The 24,816-nt window shown below is 58.7% G+C and overlaps 1 protein-coding gene across 2 annotated transcripts; it reads right to left on the bottom strand.

Moving 5' to 3' along the window:
- On the bottom strand, nt 1-24,816 carry LOC111145954 (solute carrier family 29 member 4). Of its 2 annotated transcripts, none has more exons than XM_022501279.1 (11): nt 24,774-24,816; nt 11,341-11,511; nt 8,825-8,956; nt 8,506-8,619; nt 7,777-7,905; nt 6,324-6,398; nt 4,304-4,551; nt 3,563-3,698; nt 3,294-3,481; nt 2,149-2,389; nt 1-1,045 (listed from the first exon to the last, which is right to left on the bottom strand). In XM_022501279.1, the coding sequence occupies exons 2-11, from the start codon at nt 11,498-11,500 to the stop codon at nt 906-908; spliced, it is 1,563 nt and encodes a 520-aa protein (XP_022356987.1). In that variant the 5' UTR covers nt 11,501-11,511; nt 24,774-24,816; the 3' UTR covers nt 1-905. The 2 variants fall into 2 exon arrangements, with proteins under 2 accessions (XP_022356987.1, XP_022356986.1); XM_022501278.1 differs by lacking the exon at nt 24,774-24,816 and adding an exon at nt 14,919-14,981.

Raw genomic sequence — 24,816 nt, forward strand, 5'->3', positions numbered from 1 at the left:
TCTGCCTTCATCTTTTAATGGCCAGTGCGGTACAGTTAGTGGACAGACGAGGGACAGGACACAGGGGCGGGGTGCTCACAGGGGTGCCATGGGCGTGGCAGGGCAGGCTCTCCTCCCCTGGAAAAGCCTGTCTTTGGCAAAACGCTCTAGGATTCCCTCAGTTCGAGGGTCCTGGCTGGGCAGGGACCCCGCACCCCTCCCTTCTCGCAGGGACTCACGTCCCTCCTTGGGCCTCGCTGAATGAAGATCAAGGACTCAAGCAAGCCATGACTTCAGCCGGAGTGTGACCCTTGTAGCAGACAGGTGGAGCAGCCAGAGACGTGATGGGGGTCCCCAGGCAGGTGCAGACCGCCAGGCCGGTGGCATCAGGTGGGCGCCCGGGTGCACGGCAGCAGGGGGAGGGGGGCACCCAGGCTGGTGCAGAAGCTGTGGTCGGTCGTGGAGAGGCCAGTGGAGACCATGGTCTGAGGCCACTGGGACCCAAGGCTACTGTTCCTTCATGGCAAATGCATTTTGCTTGGGAGAACCAGTGTTTGGGAAAAAGGGCGGGGGGAGTGGGGAGCCCCTCTCCTTGAGGACTTATGTCCATGAGGAGGGCTCCCTGGTGAAGGAGAGCTGGGGTTGGGGGGCCACGGGTGGGGCGGTCGGCTCTCCGGGCCGGGGATGGCCGTGACCCTGAGGTCACTGCACACACACGGTGAAGGGCAGGTGTGAGACAGAACAGGGAGCACAGTGCTGGGTGGCCTGGGGTGGCCGATGGCTCAGCAGAACCCTGGGGCCAGAGTGACGGGCGTGACTGTCACGGGGAGGAGGCCGGGGTCCCGCAGGCACTGTAGGCAGGGGGGTGGGAGGGGGCCTCGGGCCTCGGGTCAGGGGCTATGGTGCAGGGGGTGCCCAGGCCTGGTTCAGAGGCCGGAGGGGAGGGAGAAGTTGGCGGACGTGTGGAGACAGCTGCTGGGAGTGTCCCGCGTGAGGCTGTAGGTGCAGTAGGCCACCGCCGAGCCCAGCGTCAGCCCCGTCATGTAGGACACGGTCATGGTGTTCCCTGCGGACGACACCGGACCTGAGGCGGCGGGCAGGGGAGGGCGCTCAGAGGACCAGCCCGGCGGCCCGGAGTCCGTGCTGCAGGCTCCTTGGGCGTGGAACAGGCGGCCAGCCGGGGACCGTTATGCCCCAGGGGATTCACGGGGTCCCCAGGCCCTGCTGCTTCACTTGTCTCCTGCCCCCCACATCTCCACATCCCTCCTTGTCATGGACAATCCAGGACGTCTAAGGGCTTCTCGAACCACAGTGCCCAGAACACACTGCAGGACCTCGTGCCCTCGACCCCCCTTCCCTTCCATCTCAGTGGGCGGCGATCTTGGAACAGCCCCAGCCTGGGGACTCCCCGATTCCTGTGTCACGTCTGGTCTCCCAATCCACCAGCCAGCCCTGTGGGCTCTACCATCAAAACCAATCCAACATCTACCACTTTCTTGCAGAGACGCAGCACCCGCCCTCTCAGAGCCCCAGTCGCCTACGGTCTGGACGAGCTTACCCTCCCTCTTCCCTCCCGCCCCAACCCTGCTGTTCCCTCCTCCATGTCCAGGCAGCACTGGAAGGGGTCTTAACACACATTCTGGTCCTGCCCCTCTTCGGGCCTCCCACCCCTACCTACCCTGGCAGACCCCCAACCGTGGGCTATGCTCCCTGGCTTTCGAAAGGGCTGTTCCCTTGCATTGCCTCACGGCTGGCTCCCTCCCCACCTCCTCCAGCTCTTTGCTCAAAACTCACCTCCCTGGGGAGGCCTTCCCTGACTACCCCGCTTACATTGCAAATTCCCCAGCCCAACAACCCCATTCCTTTCCTCTGCTTGGCTTTTCTCGGTCATGCTTCTGTCCACCCCTCAACACGTTGCACGTATTGTCATGTGTCACCTTGAGACTGTCAGCCCCACGAGCACGGGGATCATTGCCCCAGGTCCCCGGTGCCTGGAACCGGGCCCGGCACAGTCGGGACTCAGAGTAGTTGTGCGATGCCCGGAGGAATAAGTGACTGATGCACATTCCGCCCCTCTGAGCTCCCTGAGCTCGACTTGACCTTGGAACCCCGACGCACCTGGTGGCTACATGGCCTTGGTTTCCGTGGGCCTCCATTTCCCTGCCTTACCTGCCAGCTCGCGCTGCTTGGGGCTCACTTTGCCCGCCGCCAGGATCATGGGTACGCTGCCAAAGTAGCCGCTGCTAACACCCATGAGCAGAGAGAAGACGCAGGGCCAGGCTGGGTGGCGCAGGGTGGGCGCGCCGCTGGGGTAGACGCACAGGATGAAGAGGGGAATAAAGGCCACGCGCAGGCAGGAGCAGGCCAGCAGGTGGGGGCCCCGCCAGTCCACGGGCAGAGCCGCCAGGATCTGTGGGGAGCCGGGCACGTTCACGGTCTCTCCCAAGCCCACTGCCCCTCCCTACTGTGGCCCCCAGACCCGGTCCCTGTCCCTGGGGGCTCCCAGCCCAGGGTGTGTCCCTGTTCTCTGTCAGCTGTGACCACTCAATCCATAGAATCCCTTGTTACAGCAAAGCACAGTCCTTGCTACACTCTGCTTCCGTCTGAGCACTGTATGGGTTCCCCCCGTGTCCCCCGCACCTTCCCAGGGTGCAGACCTCCAGGCTCTTGACCCTGCCTGAGAAATGAGGCCCTGAGGGTCTGGTGTGCCTACAACAGTTTGCGGAGCAGGAAGTAGCCGGATTAGGGGTCGAGCCCACTAACTCAGCCTTGCTCCCTCGTGAACCAGATTCCTTTCTCGGACCACGCTGCTGTGTGACCTCAGGCAAAGGGCTTTACCTCTCCGAGCCTCATGTTCCTTCACCCCAAGAAGGCCCCCATCAGGCCTGCCCTGGAGATGACAATCTTGAGCTTACCCTAATCCTGACCTCTAACCCTGCCCTGCGCCTGTAGTTCAGGGCGCTGTGCCCACGTTTTCCTGACCCCTTGGGGGACCTGCTCCCTGGTAGTACTTTCTGTGCTGCTCCAGAAGCCCCTTAGCTAAGGAGCACAGACACAAGGATGAGGTCAGCTCCAGCCTTTGTGGGAACCGCCAACAGCGAGGAGCTGCCCTGCAGGGTCACTGGGGCCCCCCGTGGGGCGGGGGAGGGGTACGCTGTCTGGGATGGCTTCTTAGTTTGGCTGCTCCCCTCCCCACTCGGGAGCTCAGGTGTCCTCAGCTCAGGGCCGGCCCCTCCCCGAGGACCCTCCCCACAGGGCCCCGGGGTCTGCTACCTCGATCCCATCCCAGGGGCGGGGAGGGGCTGCAAACCTGCCTTGCCCACGAAGTCGGAGAGGTTAAACACGGCCATGATGAGGATGGGCAGCCACTCGCCCAGGACGCAGTGGCGAACCTCAGACTCGAGCCCCGGGAATAGGCACAGCGTGATGAAGTAGGTCACGGCGATGGAGAGCATGTCGGCCCAGATGGCGCGGGCCACAGTGTAGCGGTGCAGCAGCAGGGCTGTGGGCGGGGGCCGGGGGTCAGGGGGTGCCCCCAGCAATGCCCAGAGGACAGCCCCACCACCCCATCCCCTGTCCCCACCTTGGAAGGAGGGCCAGCTCCGTGTCACTCTGGGCTGAGGCATGTCGAAGCGCGTGTAGGCGCCCCCGCCGGTCACCTCGTGGGCCGGGCTGTCCTTTGGGGACCCGCCATTGACCAGGCCTGGGCCTTGGTGCTCCTGGAGGGAGGATGGAGCCCGGTGGGCTATGGGAGGGGAGGGGCTCTCCAGCCCCCCAAGTATCTGCCCTGGCTTTTCCCTCGGCCCCCAGTGCCTTTCCTATGGATCTTTGCAGCTACCCACCACACAGGCCAGGTTTCAGTCCAGAGGCCACTTCTCGGGGAACCTCCCCGACCACTGAGGGGCCCTGTTTGTGCCAGCACTGGGACACCTTGCAACCCCTCCCCACGGCTCGGGATCAGGACCGCCTTTCCCATGCAGCGCCCAGGGCACTCTCTGGGCCCTGTCTGCAAGGACTTCGCTGCTGAGGACACCGTGGGGTGCAGAGGGCCCCCCGGGTGCAGGGATGCTGCCCCCCCAGCCCCCCATGCGACCCTCCTGGCGCCCTCCTATGGGCGCCCACCCTGGGCCCATTGGGGCCTTGCAGCCCCGCCACCACCAGAGGGCGCCCCGCCCCACAGGACGGCTCCGCACGGCTTGTGCCCGCCAGGACTCAGGACTCGGGTCCACAGACGCGAGGAGGGCCGCGGGAAGGAGCCCGAGACCCCAGCGTGGCCTCAGGGGGCCTGGCGGGACCTGGCGGCGGCAGAGCCAGGCACACTCACGAAGTGGACGTCCCCCGCGGCGACGTCGTGGTGCACGCGGTAGCCGGCTCTGCGGCCTGGGCGGCTGTCGCGCGGCCGCGCCGTGTGGTAGAGCACGAACCGGCTGCGCCGCACCAGCAGGTGCAGCAGGAAGCAGAGCAGCTCCAGGCCGGCGGACACCAGGAAGAAGATGAGCGTGCTGGCCCGCTCGTCCGGCAGCAGCAGCTTGGTGAGGATGCGGCTGAGGGATGCCATCACGCCCGCTGTGCCTGGGTGGGGAGCATGCACGCTGGGCCTGGGCCCCAAAGTCCACTTAAAGCCCCCCTGCCCCGACCTGGCCCCAACCCCGGCCGGCCACAGCCCAGCACCTGCACCAGCCCAGGCCCGGGCCCCAGACACGCAGGGAGCTGTTCACAGAATGCGCCTGCTCAGACGACTCTTCCCTGGCACTGTGGTCTGCTCATACGCACACCCCAAGAGCATTTATACAGCACCTGCTGTGTACCTGGCACCATCCAGCCCTGGGGATACAGTAGGGCAGTGGGGAAAGAGGTCCTACCTCCCCAACGCTCAATGGGGGGGTGCTGTAAATAAGTCACATAAAAATGCCAACATCTGGGGCACCTGGGTGGCTCAGTGGGTTAAATCCTCTGCCTTCGGCTCAGGTCATGATCCCAGGGTCCTGGGATCGAGCCCCACATCGGGCTCTCTGCTCTGCAGGGAGCCTGCTTCCTCCTCTCTCTCTCTCTGCCTGCCTCTCTGCCTACTTGTGGTCCTGTCAAATAAATAAATAAAATCCTTAAAAAAAAAAAAAAAAGCCAACATCTATGCAGGAGGGGGAAGCAGGCAGAGGCGAGGGGGGGGCCCCCAGCAGGATGGGGGGGCAGGCGAGGGTAGGGGGAGCCCTCAGCAGGATGGGGGGTAGGCAGAGGCCGGGGGGAGCCCCCAGCAGGATAGGGGGCAGGGCAGGCGAAGGTAGGGGGAGCCCCCAGCAGGATTGGGGGGCAGGCAGAGGCTCGAGGGGAGCAGCCCTGGCAGGGGTGGTCCTTGTCCACGTGCCAGGAGCTGACAGGTGTGGGTGTGGTCCCGAGATCACGAGGGAGAGCAATGGGGTCTTGGCAGGCAGGATATGGGTGTGGGGTGTGACCGTGAGCCACAGGGCGGCATCTGGCAGAAGCAGGCCATGACCACTGTGGGCTGCTCCCAGGGTGTGGGGTTCCTGGGCGCCTAAGCCACCCCAAATCACCACTCGACAGCCGCCTTGCTCACCTCCGTGACAAAACACACAGAAGTAATCCGCCTGCCCCGGGCCTTCCTGGAACCAAATCCCACAGACCTAAGGCTTGGAGCCCTGGGGGCATCTGAGCAACCTCCCCACATGGTAAGGGGGGCAGAGTACCCCGAAGACAGCTTTCTGCCTGGACCGCACTGCGGGACCCAGCCCCACCCAGCACACAAAAGAGACTGAGAACATCTGGAGGGAGGTGCTGCAAAGGGGCCCTGATACGTGGGTGGGGGTGGCAGGGCCAGAGGGGAACGGCCACCCTGCCCTGGGCTGGGGTGCAGGGATCAGCCTGGAGGGCAAGTCTAAGGGTGCTGGGCAGGCTTCGGGCTTGGGGGTGTCATTTGCTGAGCAGGGGCAGGTGGACTGAAGAGGGGGGCTTGGAACAGTGAGTCTAAGAAGCCGAGTGGAGGTGCCGGGCAGGGCTCAGTGCATGGGTCTGGGGCTCAGAGAACAGCGTAGTCTGGACAGGCTCACCAACCCCTCAGCCCCACATACACGCACACACGGACACACAGAACACCCAGCTGCGCCAGCGCGCCGAGCCCCTCTAGACCCCGCCCCGCTGGGAGCAGATCGCGCGTCTCCCATCACAAAGGTCTGCGCCCCTGTACGGAAGTGCACATGTCACAGCTATTCCCTTCCTGCCTGGAGTCCCTGCCCCCATCCGCCAGGCAGGGGGACATGGCGGTCCCCGTCCCCTGCTCGGAGGTCAGCCCCTCACTGGGGGTTCCTCCTGGGGGGGCTGTAGATACTCACTCTCCCCGGTCATCACACCCTGGGTGTACCTCTTGGGCAGCATCCCCGTGTACCCGTAGAAGCTGGATTGCTGCACTTGGGGAGGAGAGACAGAGAAGCAACCGTGAGATGCCACCGTCACCTGTGGGCACAGAGATGGGCTCCACCCACCCCGCCCACCAAACAGCGCGTGCCAGGGGCCACGGGCCGGCCACGCTCCATGACTAGTTCTGGCCAATGAAACACGAGCAGAAACAACACACGTCACATTTGGCTGAGGCAGAGAAAAGTCCCCGTGGACTTCTGGGGTTTCCTTCCCCTTAGTGGCAGTGACCGAAGAGGCCTCGTGTGACAGACGGGGACCACAGTGGCCCGGCTCCCAGCGACCACATGGAGCCTCGCCTCCGTCCACATGTTGGGACACGCAGCGAGAGCCAGAAATAAATCTTGTTCTAGGAAGCCATGGAGATTGGCGTTACCATGGCCTCCCCGTTCTCATGCTAACCAACCAGCTTCTAGAAACTCAGCGGCATCTTGGGGGTTAAGATGCCCAGGCTCAGACCCTACAGGTTAGCGAATCCGTGGTGTACATGGAAAGACCGGAAAGGTCAAACTAGGAAAACTAGGATCACCTGTTCCTTCCCGGCATCTGCTTTTTAACAAAACAGAACAGAACGAAACGGACCTAAGGACACTGTTTCCCGGAGCCCTGACTTCACTGAAAAACACACACGGTCACCCAAATGCCTCCACTGGCTCATAGCATGCAACGTATTTCTTTCTGCTCGAAGAGTGTGGAAGGGTACAAGGCAACTGGCCAGGACCTTTCCGAGCGTCACCGCCATCAAAGAAGAAGGCTGAGGACCATGTGAGATTAAAAGGGATTAAAGACGTGACCGTGAGCACGGCGTGATCCCGGATCAGATCCTGGGTCAGAAACAGAACGCTTATAAAGAGTGCTATCAAGGCGACAGGTGATGCATGGACACCGGTCACAGAGAATAGCGCTGTGCAGTGTCACGCTTCCCGACTCGGGCTGCCGTAACGTGGCGATGGAAGAAACATCCTACCTTCTAGAAAATACACCCTCGACCGTTAGTATCTAGGCAACTCCCACATGGTGTAAGGTGAAAACACAGATTATTTTATATGTATATGTATTCAGGGGTGAAACGTATATGTATCTATGGGTGTGATCGGGGACAGAGAGAAAGCCTGTGTGACAAGACATCAGCCACAGGCAAGCTGACATGAAAGGTCTATGGGGGTTCCTTATGCTAGTCCTGCAAGCTTTCCGTAGGCTTGAAATAGTTTTAAAATAAAAACTTAAAAAGATAAGCTAGAAAGCCACTGTCCAAGAGAAACCCGGTGGCAGGGTGGCACGGTGGCATGGGCAGGATGGTTCTGGAAGCACAGGGTACTTGGAAGCATTACCCACCCCCCACCCTGTCCACACCCCAGCCCAGGTTCCTACCTGTGCAGCCTAAGGCCACGGTGCCCACAGCGGCCAGGTTGATGGCGTAAGCCTGGTCATGAGAGAAGAGCTGTAGCCAGACGTCACAGATGCTGATAAAGAGGAGGGGGCCCAAGGCCAAGAGGTAGCCTGGGGGAGAGGCCAGAGAGGTGGGTGGTGGGCACTGGGCTGGGGTCTCCCCTCGTCTCACCCTTCCTGCAGAACCCCCTCAGAAGTGCCCTCTCTGTCTGCCTTTTTTTTTTTTTTAAAGATTATTTATCTATTTGACAGAGATCACAAGTAGGCAGAGAGGCAGGCAGACAGAGAGGAAGGGAAGCAGGCTCCCTGCTGAGCAGAGAGCCCGATGCGAGGCTCGATCCCAGGACCCTGGGATCATGACCTGAGCCGAAGGCAGAGGCTTAACCCACTGAGCCACCCAGGCGCCCTCTGTCTGACTTTCTTAATACTGAGAGGGCCGAGGACATTTTACAAGTGGCTGGAAGGCTTCCTGGAGGAGGCACCATTTGAGCTGGGCCTTGAAACTGGATGTTGCCGTGAAGAGGATAAGAAACAGGGAAGAGCAGGCAGGGTTCCATGACACGGTGTGGGGGTGCACAAAAGCCTGGACCCTATTTTCACACGCTGAACCCTGTAATGTTCCTAGGAGGCTTGCCCACTTCACACACGGGGAGACTGAGTCTCTGGGACCCTGGGGAGGGGAGCGGCCGGCCAAGTGTGCGCGCAGTGTACCCGCGGTGATCCTCGTGTGCAGGCTCAGTCTCTCCACCAGCACGTTGTTCAGGAGCACAGCCGCCAGTGCCACGAGGATGTAGGTGAGGCTCATGTCGAATACGATCGAGGTCCCTGCGAGGGGAGGGGCAGCCGGCAGGTGCTCAGGGAGAGCCCCACTCTCCGCACCCCTCCTCGCCAGGTGCCTGAAAGTGGCTGACAGCCCAGAGACGGGGAGTGGCTGCCCCGAGTCACTCGGCGACACAGGCTCCCCAAGCAGAGTTTCGGGAGGGCGGCAGCCAGCCCGTGGCTGGGGCAGGGCGGGGCGTGGGGGACCCACCTGGGTACTTGTGGTGCAGGTAGTCCACGTCGGTGATGAAGCTGTTGTAGGGGAGCAGGAAGCCCACGCCGGCCAGCAGCATCGCGAAGTAGATGGCGTGGTAGCCGTCGTTGGGCACCGGCTCATCGACCGCTGAAGCCAGAGGCAGCTGGTAAGAGGGGGACGGACCCCTCGAAGCCCTGGCCACTGTGCCAGGACCAGAGTCTACTGTAGCACTGCCATCCCTATAACCACCACGGTCGTGGCCGCCCTATCCACCGGCATTGTGGCTACGCCGCCCCCTTCACTGTCAGAGCTGTCCCGGCAACCCCCCACAGCCATCACCAATGCGGCAGAAAGGCCGTTGGAAGACTCAGCCAAGGTGAGACACCCCAGGATTCTGTCTGTGCTTTCATGGGCTGAGTCCTCCCATCAGCACTCGGGTGTCCAGGGAGCGCGCACATGGATGCGGGAGTGGGACAGCCCTCGAGGACCTTCAGAGACCCGCTAGCAACGCGGCCGCCTCCCGCCCCTGTGCCCCGAGGCTGCTGGCCCCAAGGCAGGGTCCAGATTCCCAAGGGAGAAACACTTCTGTGTGGAGACACGACGACGGTGCCATTGACCAGGAAGCCAAACGGCCACCGGCCACAGGCAGAGAAGAGCGCTAGAGTCCTGGCTGGGGTGGTTCATCCTGACTACCAAGGGGAGATCAGGGATGGAACAGAACAGGAGCATGTCTGCAAAGCAAGAGGCTCCTCACGGCACCTCTTACGACTTTCACTCCCTGGGGCTGAAGTCAACAGAACGCGGAACGATCCGACTGTAACCTTTAGAAATGAAGGTCTGGGTCACCCCACTGGGCCAAGAAGCATTACCGGCTGAGGAGCTGGCGGCAAAGGGTACGGACTGGGCAGCGGGGAAAGGCGGTTATAAACACCAGCCATGGCCACGTGACCTCCCTGACCTCGATAGGAATACGTCTGTCTGTCTGTGTCTGTGTATCACCCCAAGCTGGGGTTTTGTTCACTTCGTCACTTGACGGGCTAACAGAGGATGTGCTTGTATTAAATCTCAGTATTTGAATCATGGGCTGTCAAGGGAGAGACGGGAACGAGGCATGCCGGGCTTTGTGTCCTCCGGGGAAAGCGTCGGCGTGTTTTGGGTGGTAGAGGGCTTAGCTGTGTTGCTTTGGGCAGCGGTATGACTCTGTCAAGTGTCTTTACTTGGAGACTGAGTATGGTGACAGAGCTGTGTTTGGGAGCCAAGCCGGGCAAGGGGTGGACTGTGATGGGTCAGTTTAATGGGTTCACTTGGCAGGCTGAACTAATCCGTTGTTGTTCAATCCGACGCTGAATGAGCTGCTGCTGGGAAGGGATTTTGTGGATTAAAGTCCCTCCTCAGTGGACTCTAAGTTAATCACAAGGAAATTGCCCTGGGTGAGCCTGGCCTAATCAGGCAAGACATTCAGGTCTTCCCAGAGCTGAGACCCTAAATAGCTCAGGCCCCTGGGGTTTCCTGAAGCAGCTGCCTTATGGACGCCAGGCCACTTGGCCAGGCTCCACTGTAGTTGCTTCTGTTCTGAAATAAACCCATATGCAGGTACATATATCTACACCTGGATCATTCGTACAACCCTGTCTACTGTCCATGTCTCTCCTACTGGCTCTGTTTCTTGGCTGAACCCTGAGTGACCCAGTGACTGTCACCAAGGCCATTATAGTTAAAACCACCACTGCCATGGCCACCATCTGCTTCTGTGGTCCCATAGACCAGCTGCCGGGGCCATGGCCACTGGTTAGCTAGTGCCTTGCCAGGCCAGGGGACGTCTGGCACCTTGGGGACAGGCCCCGAGCTGGCTTTGCTGAGGCATGGGGGAGCAACCCGCTGCAGGGCTTGGCCAGCAGGACCTCTGCTTCCCACGTGCAGAGAGAGGGGCTGGAACCAGAGAACAAGCCCCCATGCCTGAGCCTGGAACCGTGCCAGCATAAACCAGAACCGCCCCAAAATGAGCTATCACAGGGGTCTCCCGAGCACAGGGACAGCCCTAAGCCATGTTCTGGGGCTACACTGAACATGGCTCCTGGACCGTTCCCCTTTCATAGAAGACATAACCGAAGCTCAGACAACGGTAACTTGCCCAAAGTGCCCAAGCTGTCAGAGGAGAGGAGCTGAACCCAAACCTGTCCAGCATCAGCCCCGCACGTGGCCCTCTACCCAGCAAGTCTGGTCGCAGAGGTAACTGGCCCATTTTCTCAAGGTGAGAGAACCGAGACTCAGAGAGGTTTAGGCCCTTGTCCAAGGTCACACAGCCAGGACGAAAATTAAGTTTCCGCACCTCACATCGGTCCTCCCTCAGACCCTTGCCCATCTCCACTGAGGGGAGGCCAGCGAAGGTGACCAAAGTGACAAAGACATCGGCTTGATTGTCCCCACGGCAGACCCCTCTTGATAGACGCCATGCCCCATGCTAAGGAACCCCCCACCAAGGCTCTGCGAGGGTTCTCTCTGCCCATTCCAGCTTGCCCCCAACAACTTACCAGAGTCCGTAAAACCTGGGACGCCCGGGCCCTGAGTCGTCCCTGCCGTCCCCTCCTCCTCCGGCCGGCAGGTGTCGAAGCTGAAGCTCATCACCACGCTCCTTTCCGGCGTGCCCGCCACGCTGGGCTCCTTGAGGCGCTGGCTGCCCACAGAGCCCATGGCAGCCTGGGCTGCAGAGAGGGGGAGGAGACGGGCTGAGGGAACGCGGGGGACCCCGGCCACCGCCGTGCCCCTGCGGCTTGGTGGCCACACGCCATTCCCATCTCGGGACAGGGGACACGGAGCCCCATGCGGGTGGCACGGTGGCACGCAGGGCGAGAGATGGGGCGGAGGAGGAAGCTGGGGGCAGAGCGCGAGCCTCGAGGGCGCCCTCCCCGCAGTCTCACAGACAGTAAGGGGGGGTGCGTACCGACCCAGGCCCACGGGACACTGTGAAGCACTGAGGTGCCCTGCTCTGGGGCAGGAAGTCCTTCCTCCAGTCTCGCCTCAGTTTCTCATGCTTCATTTCTACTACCTTTGCCTTTAAAAGAAAGGAAGCTAATTCATCCGCAATGAAGAGACAGCCCCACTGGGAGCTGGGCTGGGGATGGGGGCAGTCTTGGGGTTTCTTTTTTCCCCTAAAAGAGTTATCCGTTTTTCTTTTAAGATTTTATTTTTTTAAAGTAATCGGTGCACCCAGCGTGGGGCTCGAGCTTTCAACCCTGAGATCCCACACTCCAGTGACTGGGCCAGTCAAGCCCAGCAATTTGTGTTTCTAATGATTTTTAACCATTTATCTCCTTGCAGCTCCTCCCAGGGAATCCGAGACAGAGGCAACACCAGAGCCTTGGGCCCTGAGCGTGGCCCCTAGACACCCCCACCATGAGCGTGTGCAGAGAGCCCACGGAAGAGGCCAGCACAAAGCCCACTTCCCAAGGGATCCTACGTGCTGGGACTGCCCCAAACTTCTTTGCAGTCACCTGTCCCCACCCCTCCGCCTCTGCCTGCTCCTGCTTTGTCTCATTTCCTTCCGCACTCCTGCCTCAGTTTACCCGCTCCCAGCCTCCAGGACTGACGTGCTGACCATTACCGAGTGCGTTCTGCTGGCCCCACGTTCCCACCTTTCCCACTCTCCACAGAGTTTTTACTGGGGCCTTGGAGCCTGGAGCTGTCCTGCTTCCAGGCTGGTCCAGGGACTGGCGGAACTGGCTCTGCCAGCTGGGGACTGCCTGGGCTGATGGACACCCACGAGCACAGAGAAGAGGGTCCAGGGTTCTCCGTCCGGGGGCTGGGAGGCAGGCGTAACCCCCGGTCGGCTCAGTGCTTTTCCTGAGTGTCCCCTAGCCCTGGGCCTCCTGCCACATCTGGAGCTGGGGGTACCAGGTAGGATTTAGGACAGAGCTGGGCCTGGTTTGAATGACCGTGGCCTTGGGCAGGATCCCACACAGGAGGCTCAGAGCTCCAGGCCTCCTGGGCAGACAGGAAGGCTGGGGAAGGAGCCAGCGCCAGACAGTGGTCTACAGCAGTGGAACACTCCTCCCCGCAGTCCACGCAGGGCATAAGCTCAGCCCTGGAGGATGCCCGAACCCTGGACCCCTGACCCGTGTTCTGCAAAGCTTCCTGAGACGCAGCGCCCCGGCCGCTCCTGGCCACGCCACCCAGGAAGGCGGACGTGCTCAGCATCGAGTCCGGAGGTGGCCCCACTCCTCCCTCTGGCTCATCGGGGAGGCAGGCAGCTGCCGCCCATAATGCCAACCTCAGCTGCTGTGCCCACGTGCTGCTCCGGGGCCCTCCTGTGGGCAGGGGGCTCTGGCTTTCCCTGTGGCAGCCCCAGGCCTCTAGGCATGACCTCACTGGTGGCAGAATTGGGGGGAGCACTGAGGTGGCTCATCTCCACCTCTCCTAGGCCAACTCGCTCCCTCCCAGACCCCTCAGTCTCTACACCCACGGCCTGGAGCCTGATGAGCTCCTACCCCTGCCCATTCCTCCTCTCTCTCCTGTGCCTCTTTAGTTATAATTTAAGGACATGCACGTGGGTTTAAAAATCCAAAACTGGGGGCACCTGGGTGGCTCAGTCATTAATTGTCTGCCTTCAGCTCAGGTCATGATCCCAGGGTCCTGGGATGGAGCCCCGCATCGGGCTCCCTGCTTGGCAGAGAGCCTCCTTCTCTTTCTCTCACTCCCCCTGCTTGTGTTCTCTCTGTGTCAAATAAATAAATAAATAAAATCTTAAAAAAATAAAAATCCAATAGTGCACAGGCTCCTTTCCGCTCCCCCCACCCTGCCAGGACCCCTCCATGCCCACCCATGAGCCTCAGTTTCCCTCCCTCCCTGTTGTGGACAAGGAAGGTGAGACAGTACTTCACAAATTGGGGTGGGGGTGGCTGGGGGGTCAAAATCTGGGCACTGCTGTGGGCCTGAGCAGGCTCCTGACCCCAGCCATCATTAAACCCAGGCTCACAGGCCCCCAGTTTGCAGAGAGCCAAGGCCAGAGGTCACGCAGCTCGCGTTAGAGTCCCAGCCAGGTTGAGCACCTCTGGCACCCCCATTTCACCTCTGACTGAGAGGACACTGCTCCTGAATGTGCCTACAAGGCCAGGCTGACCCCTCTACAGCGTGTCCCCCTAGATGGGCCAAGGAACCTGAATTCGATTTGGAAAGCCTGCCCGCTGGCCCTCTTTAGGCCTCATACTCATCCTGGGCCACAAGCCCTCGCCAGCAGGACACCCTTGGATGTCCCTGGCCCCCCCGTGCCTAGACTTATTGAGTTTCTTTGCTGCTCCCCCACAGCCAAGCCCACACATTGCCCAACTACTCCCTGCTGGTTCTGCCCACAGAAAAGGGGGTTTCAAGGTCCCAGACCGCCGCCTTCCTGCAGTTGCCGCTGGAGAGGTGAAGGCACTGGCCACAGGCTCTGGCGGCAGCTCCCACAGCCCAGACCCACGCCCTCCTCCCTGGCCTCTGTTTCTGCGGGTCCCAGGGCTGGCAGCACCCTGCATCCCCCAGGCTTCTTCTGTCTGTGTGGCCCTATCAGCAACAAAGTTGGTTCCCAGCCCTGCACCCCTAGGCAACAGACAGACTCCCCAGGCCACCACGAGGTGACCTCTGGGCACAGGCCCTGCCTCTTACAGCGGCTTTTCCAAAAGCTAGGAGGGAGCTGGCTGGGGGAAGAGGCGAGACTGGGCAGAGGAGGGGGGCCAGGGAGGAACTTCAGGTGGAAGGACCCTTTGGGCATCCTACGGAGGGAGGTGGCTCTCAGACCTGGGCATGGCCTGGGACCACTGGCCACTCTCCTGGGTCTGGGTCTTGCGCTCTCAAATGGGCTGATGGGCGCGGGATGGGGGGCGCTGACCCGGTCCAGATGCTCGATGGGGCAGGGTAGGAGTACGCTCTTCCCAGAAAAAGGATAGGGTGGGGTGGGAGATTCGGGGTCCCCGGAGCCACGTGCCCCCGCTCCGGGACTCAGCTCCCCCGAGCCGGCGCGGAGGGGGAGGGGGCGCGGAGTGGGGCCGCGCGCGCCGCAGACAAAGGCTCCGACAGGTCTCCGCGTCCCAGCCCATCCCCGTCCCCGCCCGCCACCTCCGCGGCGACCGCTTACCTCGGCACTGCCGGGCCCCGGGGTCCTCGGCGCGCTCGGCCTAGCCTGTGCCCCCCGCCCCCGCGCCGGGACCCCTGGGCGCCCGCGCTCCGCGCTTCCGGCCCGGCGCAGCCCGTGTCCTCCGCCGAGTCCGCTGTCCGCCCGGCCCGGGTCGGCGAGCGTGTCCGGGGGCCGCAGCCGCAGCGGCGAGCGCGACGGGGGCTACCGCGCTCCGCCCTGGCCCGCCCCCCACGCAGGGCCCCGCCTGCCTGCCCCGCCCTCCCCGCCCCCTCCCCGCGCGGAGCCCCGCCCCCGCCCTGCCCATCCCTGGGAGCCCGCAGAGGCGGGGGCGGGGCCAAGGTTGAGGTCATCGCCCCCATACCCCAGGGAGGGGCGTGGTGGCACCCGGCCACCCCCGGGGTGCCCTGCGTCGAATGTAGCCCACCACCCCCACTGATCTAGCCCACCACCTCCCCTCCTGGGTGTGGAGGCCCACCACCCCCGTGCCAACCTCCTCCCGCTCTGGGTCCTCTGGGGAGGGGGCAGGCCTGCCGTGCCCAGATTAGTGGGTGCAACAGGTCACGCGGGTGGCCAGACTCAAAGTTTTGAAGGATGAGTAGGAGTCCGTGGGCTGGAGACCGTGAGGTGCCCGGATTCCAGCCAGATCGAGGGGTTGACTCAACCCCTGTGCCTCTCCCTCGCATGGTCCCCACCCCTGCCCAGTGTCTCCTCCCCCCAGCTTGAGAGCCTCGGTTTTCTCCCAGGTGGATGGAATTATAACCGTCTCTCAGGGCTGAGGGTCCCAGCTCGCACACTTCTGTTGGACCCTCAGTTTACTCTTCTATAATGTGGTTTAAGAGAAATGCTGAGGAAGCTCAGGGGACATTGCAGAGAGGAGCCCGCAGGGTCCCTGGCAGAGGACATGAGCCAGTGATGGAGGGGGATGTCCATGCAGGAAAGGGGTCCTACCGCAAGGTGAGAACAGGACCCAGGTGAGAGGTGGACAGGTCCTGGGTCCCGCTGGGGCTGGGAACTGTGTCTGTGGGAATCAGGTGAGCCCCTTCCCCACGCAGGACTGGGCCACCAGGATGGGGTCAGAGGAAGTGGCTGCTAAGGTCCCCGCCAGGCTCCTGCCTGGATGCCTGCCCTCGCTTCCCAGCAGATTTGCTCCTCTTATTGGGGTAAGACCCACCTCTGCCACCCAGCAGTCAGCCCAGAGCTGCGGTTGGTACCATTTCTCAAAGCCTAGCCCGCCCCTTCTGAAAGACCGTCAGCCCCCTGCGAGTAAGCCCCTGCTTGACTTCTGTCTGGATCCTCAGCCCTGAGACCGTCGTCTCGTGTTGTTTGAACAGGGGAGATGGCCAGCTGATCGAAGTGATTGATCTATTTATTTATTTATTTGAGAGAGAGAGAGAAAATGCAAGCAGAGAGGCAGGCAGAGGGAGAGGGAGAAGCAGACCCTCCGCTGAGCAGGGAGCTGGATGCGGTACTCATCCCAGGACCCAGAGATCATGACCTGAGCCAAAGGCAGACGTTTAACCGACTGAGCCACCCAGGTGCCCAAAATGACTGATTTTAAAGTAAACGAGCCTCGTGCTTCCTCGGTGGGTCTGGAGCTTTGAAAGGGCCTATGCAGGAAGCCATGCCGAGGAGCTTTCCTGGGTGTAAATAAAAATTATTCAGTGTGTGTGAGACGCTGCCCTAAATACTGGGGACACGTTGGTGGGGGGGGGGGTCTCCGCTCCCAGGGGGCGTCAGTCTAATGGGGGACACTGGCAACAAAGAAACAGACATTTTGGGAAGCATCCAATGCTGGCAAGACAATAGGACAGAATGGTGGCCTAGTGTGTGACTCTGGGGACTGGGTTGGGCATCATTGCCTGGTGGTCAGGGAGGGCCATTCTGGGAAGGTGACACCTGAACGGAGTGATGGAAAGGAGTCCATTGTGGGGTGGTTTGTGGTAAGAATGTTTTGGGTGCAGGGAACGGCCAGGGTGAAGTCCGGGAGCCAGAAAAGGCTCATTATATTCAAGAGCAGAAGGAAAGTCAGGAAGAACCTTCTGGTGAGAGATGGGAGGTGAGGTCAGGGCAGAAACCCAGCCCGAGGGGGGGGGTCTTGTTGTCAGTGGGAAGGGGTGGGAGCCCCCCAGAATGGTTCAGCTGGAGGAAGAAGTATGACCCAACCTGGGTTTTTAATCCTCGGTCGCTGGTGGGAGAGCAAATTGCAACAACCCTTCTGGAAAGTAAATTGGCCTGAAAAACGTGCTTACCCTTTGATCCAGAAAATCTAGCCCAAGGAAATAATTCTAAATACAGAAAGGCTTTGTATCCAAAGATGTGTGTTGTAACAGCCAAGCTTTGCAAATACAGCCCCATTACCCCAGGAGAGTGGGTAAGTTAGAGTCATCGTGGCGGGCGACAGACAATGTGATCCTTATATTTGAAAGACCCAGGGAAGCCAGTAGACGTCTGTGTAACCACACTGAGGAGTCCTAAGTCGCCCCTGGGATGTACGATTCTGAGGTACCCCCAGACCATGGAACCGGTGGGGAGAAAGTGGTTAGGGACACAGAAACAGGGAATGGAAAGGAATACAAAAGACACTTGGCATCTAGGCCACAACATGTTTTAAAAAAATGGGTAAAATCGGGGTGCCTGGGTGGCTCAGTGGGTTGAGACTCTACCTTCGGCTCAGGTCATGGTCTCAGGGTCCTGGGATGGAGCCCCGCATCAGGCTCTCTGCTCGGCAGGGAGCCTGTTTCCCCCTCTCTCTCTGCCTGCCTCTCTGCCTACTTGTGATCTCTCTCTCTGTTAAATAAAGAAATAAAAAAAATCTTAAAAAAAAAATTAAAAAATGGGTAAAATGATATTCTGGGAAAATAAAAACGAGCAGGCAAGCTGCTCCCAAAAGAGAAAGAAATCTACCTAGAACAATTACTAGACAGGACCTAGAGGATTCTGTTGAAGATTGATTTTCCCCTCTGCTCGAAATCCCAGGCTTGGTTGGGCAGGTTCACAGAACTGCAGAATTTTACTAAAGTTTTAAAAAAAGGAGCCACAGCATGGGGAAAAAAAAAAAAAAAAAAGAAGAGCCTCTTCAACCTGACAGGTTTCTCTAGGAAGACAACTGACCTGTCTCACCTGTGAATAGCCATATAAAATCCTCAGTGAGATGGTAGCTAACAAAATCCACTGACTTTAGCAGGCTTGACCACGTGGTACACGCAGAGATGATCTTGTGTAAAGAATGCTTTTGCCATCACGCGTCATAGGAACAGATCAAAGAAAAAACACATGGTCATGGATACAGACACTAAAAATGGGTAAAATACCACATTTGGCTGGCCTTTGGTAAAAGACAACATCTATTCCTAATTATTTACGGACCCTAACGAAATGGGAATGAGTGGGCTTTTATGTGGATGGCAAGTCAAAGGCTCAGGTTTTGAAACACGAGAAGCAAGATTTGGGTAACTCTGGTATTTTGCCCTTCTGCCCTCTCCCATGTCCGAGTCCTCGCTGGTAACATTCGACAAGAGAAATAAGTAAGACGTTTAAAAATCAGAAAAGAGAAGTCAAATGATTGTTCTTTGTAGGTGACAGGATTATACGGCTGGAAGAGCCAAGGGACCAAGATGAATATCTTTTGAGGGATTTCTGCAGCTCTCCCACGCGAGAGACAATCAGAGAAAGGAAATGAAAGAAAAGATTCTTTGACATCGCCAACCCAACAGATAAAAATCCCTGGAATAAGGTTATTTTCTAAAAAAAGATTTATTTGTTTATTTGAGAGAAAGAAAGAGAGCACAGAGGGAGAGGGAGACTCTCAGGGGGACTTTCCGCTGAGCGCAGGGTCTTACGTGGGTCGCGATCTCACGACCCCAAGATCATGACCTGGGCTGAAATCAAGAGTCGGATGCTTAATGGACTGAGCCACCCAGGCAGCCCCTATCCCTGGAGTAATCTTAATTAGAAACGTCCAATACCCATATGAAAAACTTGTAAAAGGACATTTTAAAAAAGGACATTTAAAAGGACATTTAAAGAAAGAAAAACCTCTGCCAGGCACCCAGAAGAAAATAAATAAACAGAAAGGCATGCCCCGTTCTTCCACAGGAAGACACTAAAAAGTGTGACCAACATGTCATTTCTCTAAATCAATCCTCTGATCTAACATCATCCTAGTAAAAATAACAGCAGGATGTCCTTCCTTTGGAATTAGATATACTGCTTCTGGAATTCATACGGGAAAATGAATTTGCAAGAATGAGCCCAGAAAAGACTGAAGGAGAAGAAGAAGGAGGAGGAGAAGTCGTTGAGATAAACGTCTCGAGATAAACGTCGAGATACCGCACCCGAAACAAAGCTCTCGTCCCACAAGTGTGGGCTAGACTTTCACGACATGAGCCAATCAAGGGGACAGAAGGCAGTTCCAGAAGTCAACCCAAATTCATGCACTGACAAAGGCAGCTTGATGTATCCGTGAGAGAAAGATGGATTATTGTGTGAATGGTGCTTGTCACCATTGGGTGACAAGCTGAAGACAAAAGAAAAGAAAAGAAAATTGGATTCTGATCTCGTGCCTTATACCAAACCTGAACCAGAAGCTATGGGCTCAGTGTCTCTGGAGATCCTAAGGCAGTGTGAAAAACCATGGTGTTGGGGCGCCTCAGTGGCTCATTGGGTTAAAGCCTCTGCCTTCAGCTCAGGTCATGATCCCAGGGTCCTGGGATCAAGCCCTGCATCGGGCTCTCTGCTCAGCAGGGAGCCTGCTTCCTCCTGTCTCTCTCTCTCTGCCTGCCTCTCTGCCTAGTTGTGATCTCTGTCTGTCAAGTAAATAAATAAAATCTTTAAAAAAAACCAAAACATGGTGTTACAAAGGGAGGGAGAGCATACACGGGTGTGCTTGCCTGCACACAGATTGTTCTGGAAGGATGGTAGGTTGGCAGTAACAGTGATTGCTTTGGAGAAAGGAGACTGTGGGGCTGGGGTCAGAGAAGGGACAGTTATTTTCACTGTAGCCTTTTTAAAAAAATTTTAAATTCAAGTTAATTAAAAATTTCTGTAGCCTTTAGTAAGCTTTGAATTTTTTTTGTTGTAAGTGCCAACATGTGAGGAGCCCAATGTGAGGCTTGAACTCATAGCCCTGAGATCAAGACCAGAGCTGAGAACAAGAGTCAGACCCTTGGGCGCCTGGGTGGCTCAGTGGGTTAAAGCCTCTGCCTTCGGCTCAGGTCATGATCCCAGGGTCCTGGGATCGAGCCCTGCTCAGGCTTTAAGGGAGCCTGCTTCCCCTCCTTCTCTCTCTGTCTGCTTGTGATCTCTGTCAAATAAATAAATAAAAATCTTAAAAAAAAAAAAGAGTCGGACCCTTAACCGACTGAGCCACGTGCCCCTACATTTCACTTTTTTCAAGTGGGACACTCGGGTTACACAATTACACAACCAGAATATTCCCTCCACATGGAGAAGTGACTAGAAGGAAATGTAGCAAACTACAGAACTGTGTTCCTGAATGTTCCTGTTTCTCCACCATTTCTACAAGCCCAGGTCAATTTGTCATGCTTTTTGCTGCGTACATGTTTTTCATGGAAAATGAAACACGTGTTTACATGTGGAGATAGACATCTTATCTGCCTCCCTTGCCTGGTTCCCATGCTCCCCGCATCCTGGCTCCTGACGGCACCGAGTGATGGGAGGACTCGGGGCAGAGGGACCCCCGGGGCTGGAATAACGGGAGAGCCTTTGGGGTCTGGATTATGGCCTGTGATTGATGTTGCCCAGTGTCCAAAGGATCTGAGCAGAGGATGGTGGTGTGTGTGTGGGTTCAAGGCTGTATTGTGGGGGCTCAAGGGGCCATCGGTGGTAGGAGGGGTGGGTGCCTCTGAGAAGGTCTCAGAGCTGAGAGGTGCAGGCCATCCCCATCGCTGGCTGGGTCAGAAGACTTCCTCGGGTGCTATCCAGCTGTGGGCTCTGCAGAGCACGAAGGAACTTTTGGTGTCAAGGAGGAAGTGGGGCCGGGATTCCCCGGGTGGCTCAGTCGGTTAAGCATATGACTCCTGATTTCAGCTGGGGGTCGTGAGATCGAGCCCCTCAAAGGGTTCTGTGCTGGGCACAGATTCTCTCTCTCTCTCCCTCTCCCCTTCTCCACTGTGTGTGTTCTCTGTCTTTCTCTCTCTCAAATAAACACAGAAGTCTCAAAAAGCAAATAAATAAATCTCCTGGCTCCCCTATGACATGGGACCATTAGCGTCCTCACCCAGGTTTTATGTGAGGCCCAGAAAGGTCCCCGGCTGGTAGGTCCACGCTGAGTTTTGTGACTTTGGATCCTTGACTCTGGGGGGCTCTGTGCAGCGCCAGGAAGGGGCTCCCTGCGGGGGGGCGCCATGGTGGGCAAGGCTCGGGGCCAGGCCTGCGGTCACTGCCGGTGACACCCGGGCCTCGCTGATACCAGTGAGGTCTCTGCTAGTTGATGTCTGTCCTCCCAAACCTGTAAGTAACACTCCCTTGGAGAAAAGCCACCTTCCAGGATGAAAAATGCAGCCAATGAAGGTCCCATCCATGCAGCAGGTGACAGGCTGTGGCCGGGCATGCAGGAGGAGCCTGTGGCATGCCTGTCCCGTCATCTGGGCCCCTGTGGCACAGCCAGTTCGGTGCCGGGAGAGGTGGTGCTGGGATATGCCTCGGGCCCCACCAGCAGGGGTTTGCCTCAGTTCTGCTCAGTCCAGGCCGATATGATTCCTTGAAAACCTCGTGGGCTTCCTGTGTATCAGATTACAATACCCTCCAGTGGGTAAAAGCTGCACAGGCACATGATTCTGAGACATCCTCTCTGTTTGGGGCTCTGGGACATGGCACTTAAGGATTTTTGGAGACTTCTAGTTAAGCCAGGAGAGTCCAAGTGTTATGATTCTCAGAAGCCTTCCCATCTCGCCGAAAGTTTCGAGCCCAGCCTGAAGGGTTGCTCAGCCCTGTCTGTTACTCCAGACAGTGGCACTTTGGAGATTTTGCCGTGTCCACACCAAAACTTGGCCACAGCCCAGGCATCCCCCAGCAGGAGATGAGTACCTAGACGGTACGGTGGTCCTTCCAGACCGTGGCATAGTTCTCAGCAATAAGAGGGATCACACGACTGACACCCCAACAATAGGAGGCATCTCAAGAGCGTTGCAGCGAGTGGAAAGGCGTCACGGGCACAGAAGGGCACACACGCATTCATATGGAGTGCTAGACGAGGCAACGTGGATCTGAGGCAATGAAGACGATGGTCCCCCTCGGGAATCGTGGAGGGCACAGGGGGCTACCTGGGGTGACAGCAATGTTCTCCATCTCGGCAGAACTCACTGTACACAGTGTGTGCATCTGTCGAAACTCAGCCGGTGTCCCCATTACATTTGCACATTTCACTGTTGGTAAATTCTGCCTAAAAAAACCCTGACCAAAAAACAAACAAACAAAAACAAACAAACAAAAAAAAACCCGAAAAAACCCCACCCACCAAAAAACCAAAAACCAAAAAAACCAAAAAAAAACCCAAACCCAAACCAAATATCGACCTCTAGCTAATGACGAGCGTGTTGAGCGGTGAAGTTGTCTGTCACTGACTTAGAAATGTCTTAAAAACAGCAAGATGGATTGGTGGCTGGCGAGGGGGACGAGGGGGACGGGCAGCTGTCCCAGAAAGCTAACGGAGCAAACACAGACAGCGAGCATATGGGCGCTCTCAGCCCCATTCTCGCGGATCTTCTTTATGTTGGAAATGTTCATAATAAAATGTTGGAGGGGAGAGAAGAATAAAGAGAGCCTCGCAGTGCCCCGGCCTGCCCGGCACGGCTCCTTCGGGGCTGTTTCGGGTCACCGTAGCAGCGCCATCTGCTTCCTACGGAGCTCAAACCTGATTTAGTCCCAACTTATTAACTTAAAGCCCATTAGAATCTTCCCATCCACCAGTACTCGCAGCCAAGAGCCTGGGGCCTGTCCAGGACACAGCCGGGGTGGGGGGGAGGGGAGAGAAGGAGCCCCCCCAGGGCGGAGGGAGGGATGCTGCGTGGGCTGCTGTCCATGGACGTGCCTGGCGGGGCCGGGCTCAGCAGATCGGGGAGGGACGGGGGTCTTTGCTCCTCCATGTCCACCTGGCGAAGATGACTTCGCTGAAGTCATCTCCTCTAATTCTTGCATAGACCGGGGTGCCCCCTGGGCCCCCTTTTAGAGGTGGAGAAGCCAGCAGGTGAGTGGCGAGGTGGGGCTCCCGCCGGGGAAGGAGGCTCTTGGCCACATATGTACCGCGTTTCATGCTCACAGTGGCCCCAGGACACGGGATTACGGAGGCACCCGAGGCCCCAGGGACCACAGCGGCAAAACCTATTTCTGACCGAGGACAGAAAGGCCCCTGGAGTTGCCCAGGCGCCTGCCCCAGAGAGGAGAAGGCCCTTGGCTGTCGTCCCCCGGCGAGGACACAGAGCCAGCCCAGCACACCGCCCCTGTCTCTGTGCAAGGACGGCGACGTCAGGCTTGGGAGAAGAGGAGACCCAGCCATCTGGGCAAAAAAGGCAAATCAAATAAACAAGCAAAGCCCATAATTCTCTCCTGAGAGGGCAGAGACACCCATGCAGTGCTGAGTGGGGTGGGATGGGGGGAGGGGGGTGGACACATAGAGACAGCAGCCAGGGGCCAGGCTCTGCTCAGATTCTCACCGCGACTCTGGGAGGGGAAGCTAGGACAGAGCAGGGAGGCTCCTGTCACACAGCCAAGCCAGGTTGACACACGTCCCTCCTCGGCCACCCCTGTCTGTCCTGTGGGTTATGCCATGCCCGGGACCCCTACACCCCAGGCCTGGAGCTCAAAGGGGTAGCATCCCCTGACCAGGCTCGAGGACCGGAGCCCCCAAGCCATAAGTGGGCTCCCAGGTCTCCACCCCTCAGGATACCCCAGGTCGGCCAGCGGGCTGCGATGAAGGCTCCCGGGGCTGCCACCGCTGGAGGCAGGCCAGGGTGACAGAAACTGCCTGGCCTGGCTCCCAGAGCATTGAGCAGGGAGAGCTCTTCATTATGGCTGCCGTGGGTGAGGTGGGGGTGGGGGTGGGGGAAGCTTGAGGACCCTGGGACCTGCGGGGAGCCCTGACGCCACCCTCCCTGCCGGGTCCAAACCTTTGGCTCCCCTTTCCACCTGGCCCATGCACCACCTCCCTGTCACCCCAGCCACACCCAGTCTTCCTGTGGCTTCCCCCTCCCCCCACAGGGAGGCGACTCCTTCCCGAGCTTTACTCACAGAGTTCCCTCTACCTGGAGGGCGCATTTGTCATCACGAGCTCCCCTCTACCCCATCAATATCCGTTTGTCTGCAAAGGCTGTGGGCCACTGTCCCCTCCTCCAGGGATCCTCCCCTGACTTTGGTGAGGTAGGGATGACCCGGAGCTCTCACTGGGTATCCAGCATCATCGAACCCTTGCTGAGATGACGGCCTGATTTACAGGTGGGGATGAGGCCCAGAGAGGTGAAGGCATTTGGCCAGCATCACACAGCTAAGCTGCTCTCTGTGTCTCGGCACAGGGCTGGACCTTGGTGGGAGGGGGGCGCTCCAGAAGTGAAAGGGGCTGTTCACAAGTGGGCTCTTGTCCATGGGGGGCGGGGAGGGCAGAGTGACACCAGCCTGTTCGCAGAGCCCCTACACGCTGTCTCGCGTCCCGCTGCTCTCACGCCCATTTCACAGATGAGAGAAGGATGCCAGGGAGCCCCAGAGGCTGGCCCGGGCTTTCCCAGCCGGCCTCGGCAGAAGGGGCGGAAGCAGGGCTGGAGCCCGCGCCTGTCTGCGCCTCGAGCCGGTACCCCGCTTGCCGACGGGGCTCCGGGCCACACCCGCGCCACACCTGGGCCTTACCTGGGACTTGCTGTGCTCCGCTTGAGGGCTCTCCGGTGGACTC

Source organism: Enhydra lutris, unplaced genomic scaffold (assembly GCF_002288905.1).
Source record: "Enhydra lutris kenyoni isolate GAN:26980312 unplaced genomic scaffold, ASM228890v2 scaffoldscaffold13, whole genome shotgun sequence".
NCBI classification, from domain to species: domain Eukaryota; kingdom Metazoa; phylum Chordata; class Mammalia; order Carnivora; family Mustelidae; genus Enhydra; species Enhydra lutris.

What these genes read in the sequence shown, in the direction of transcription:
- LOC111145954 (XM_022501279.1), bottom strand. Translation starts at nt 11,500, where the DNA reads ATGGGCTCTGTGGGCAGCCAGCGCCTCAAGGAGCCCAGCGTGGCGGGC. An exon ending in CGTGGCCTTAGGCTGCACAG is followed by an intron (nt 6,399 to 7,776) that starts GTAGGAACCTGG and finishes CTCCTCCCCAAG; the next exon opens with TGCAGCAATCCAGCTTCTAC. An exon ending in CAAGCAGCGCGAGCTGGCAG is followed by an intron (nt 1,046 to 2,148) that starts GTAAGGCAGGGA and finishes TGTCGTCCGCAG; the next exon opens with GGAACACCATGACCGTGTCC.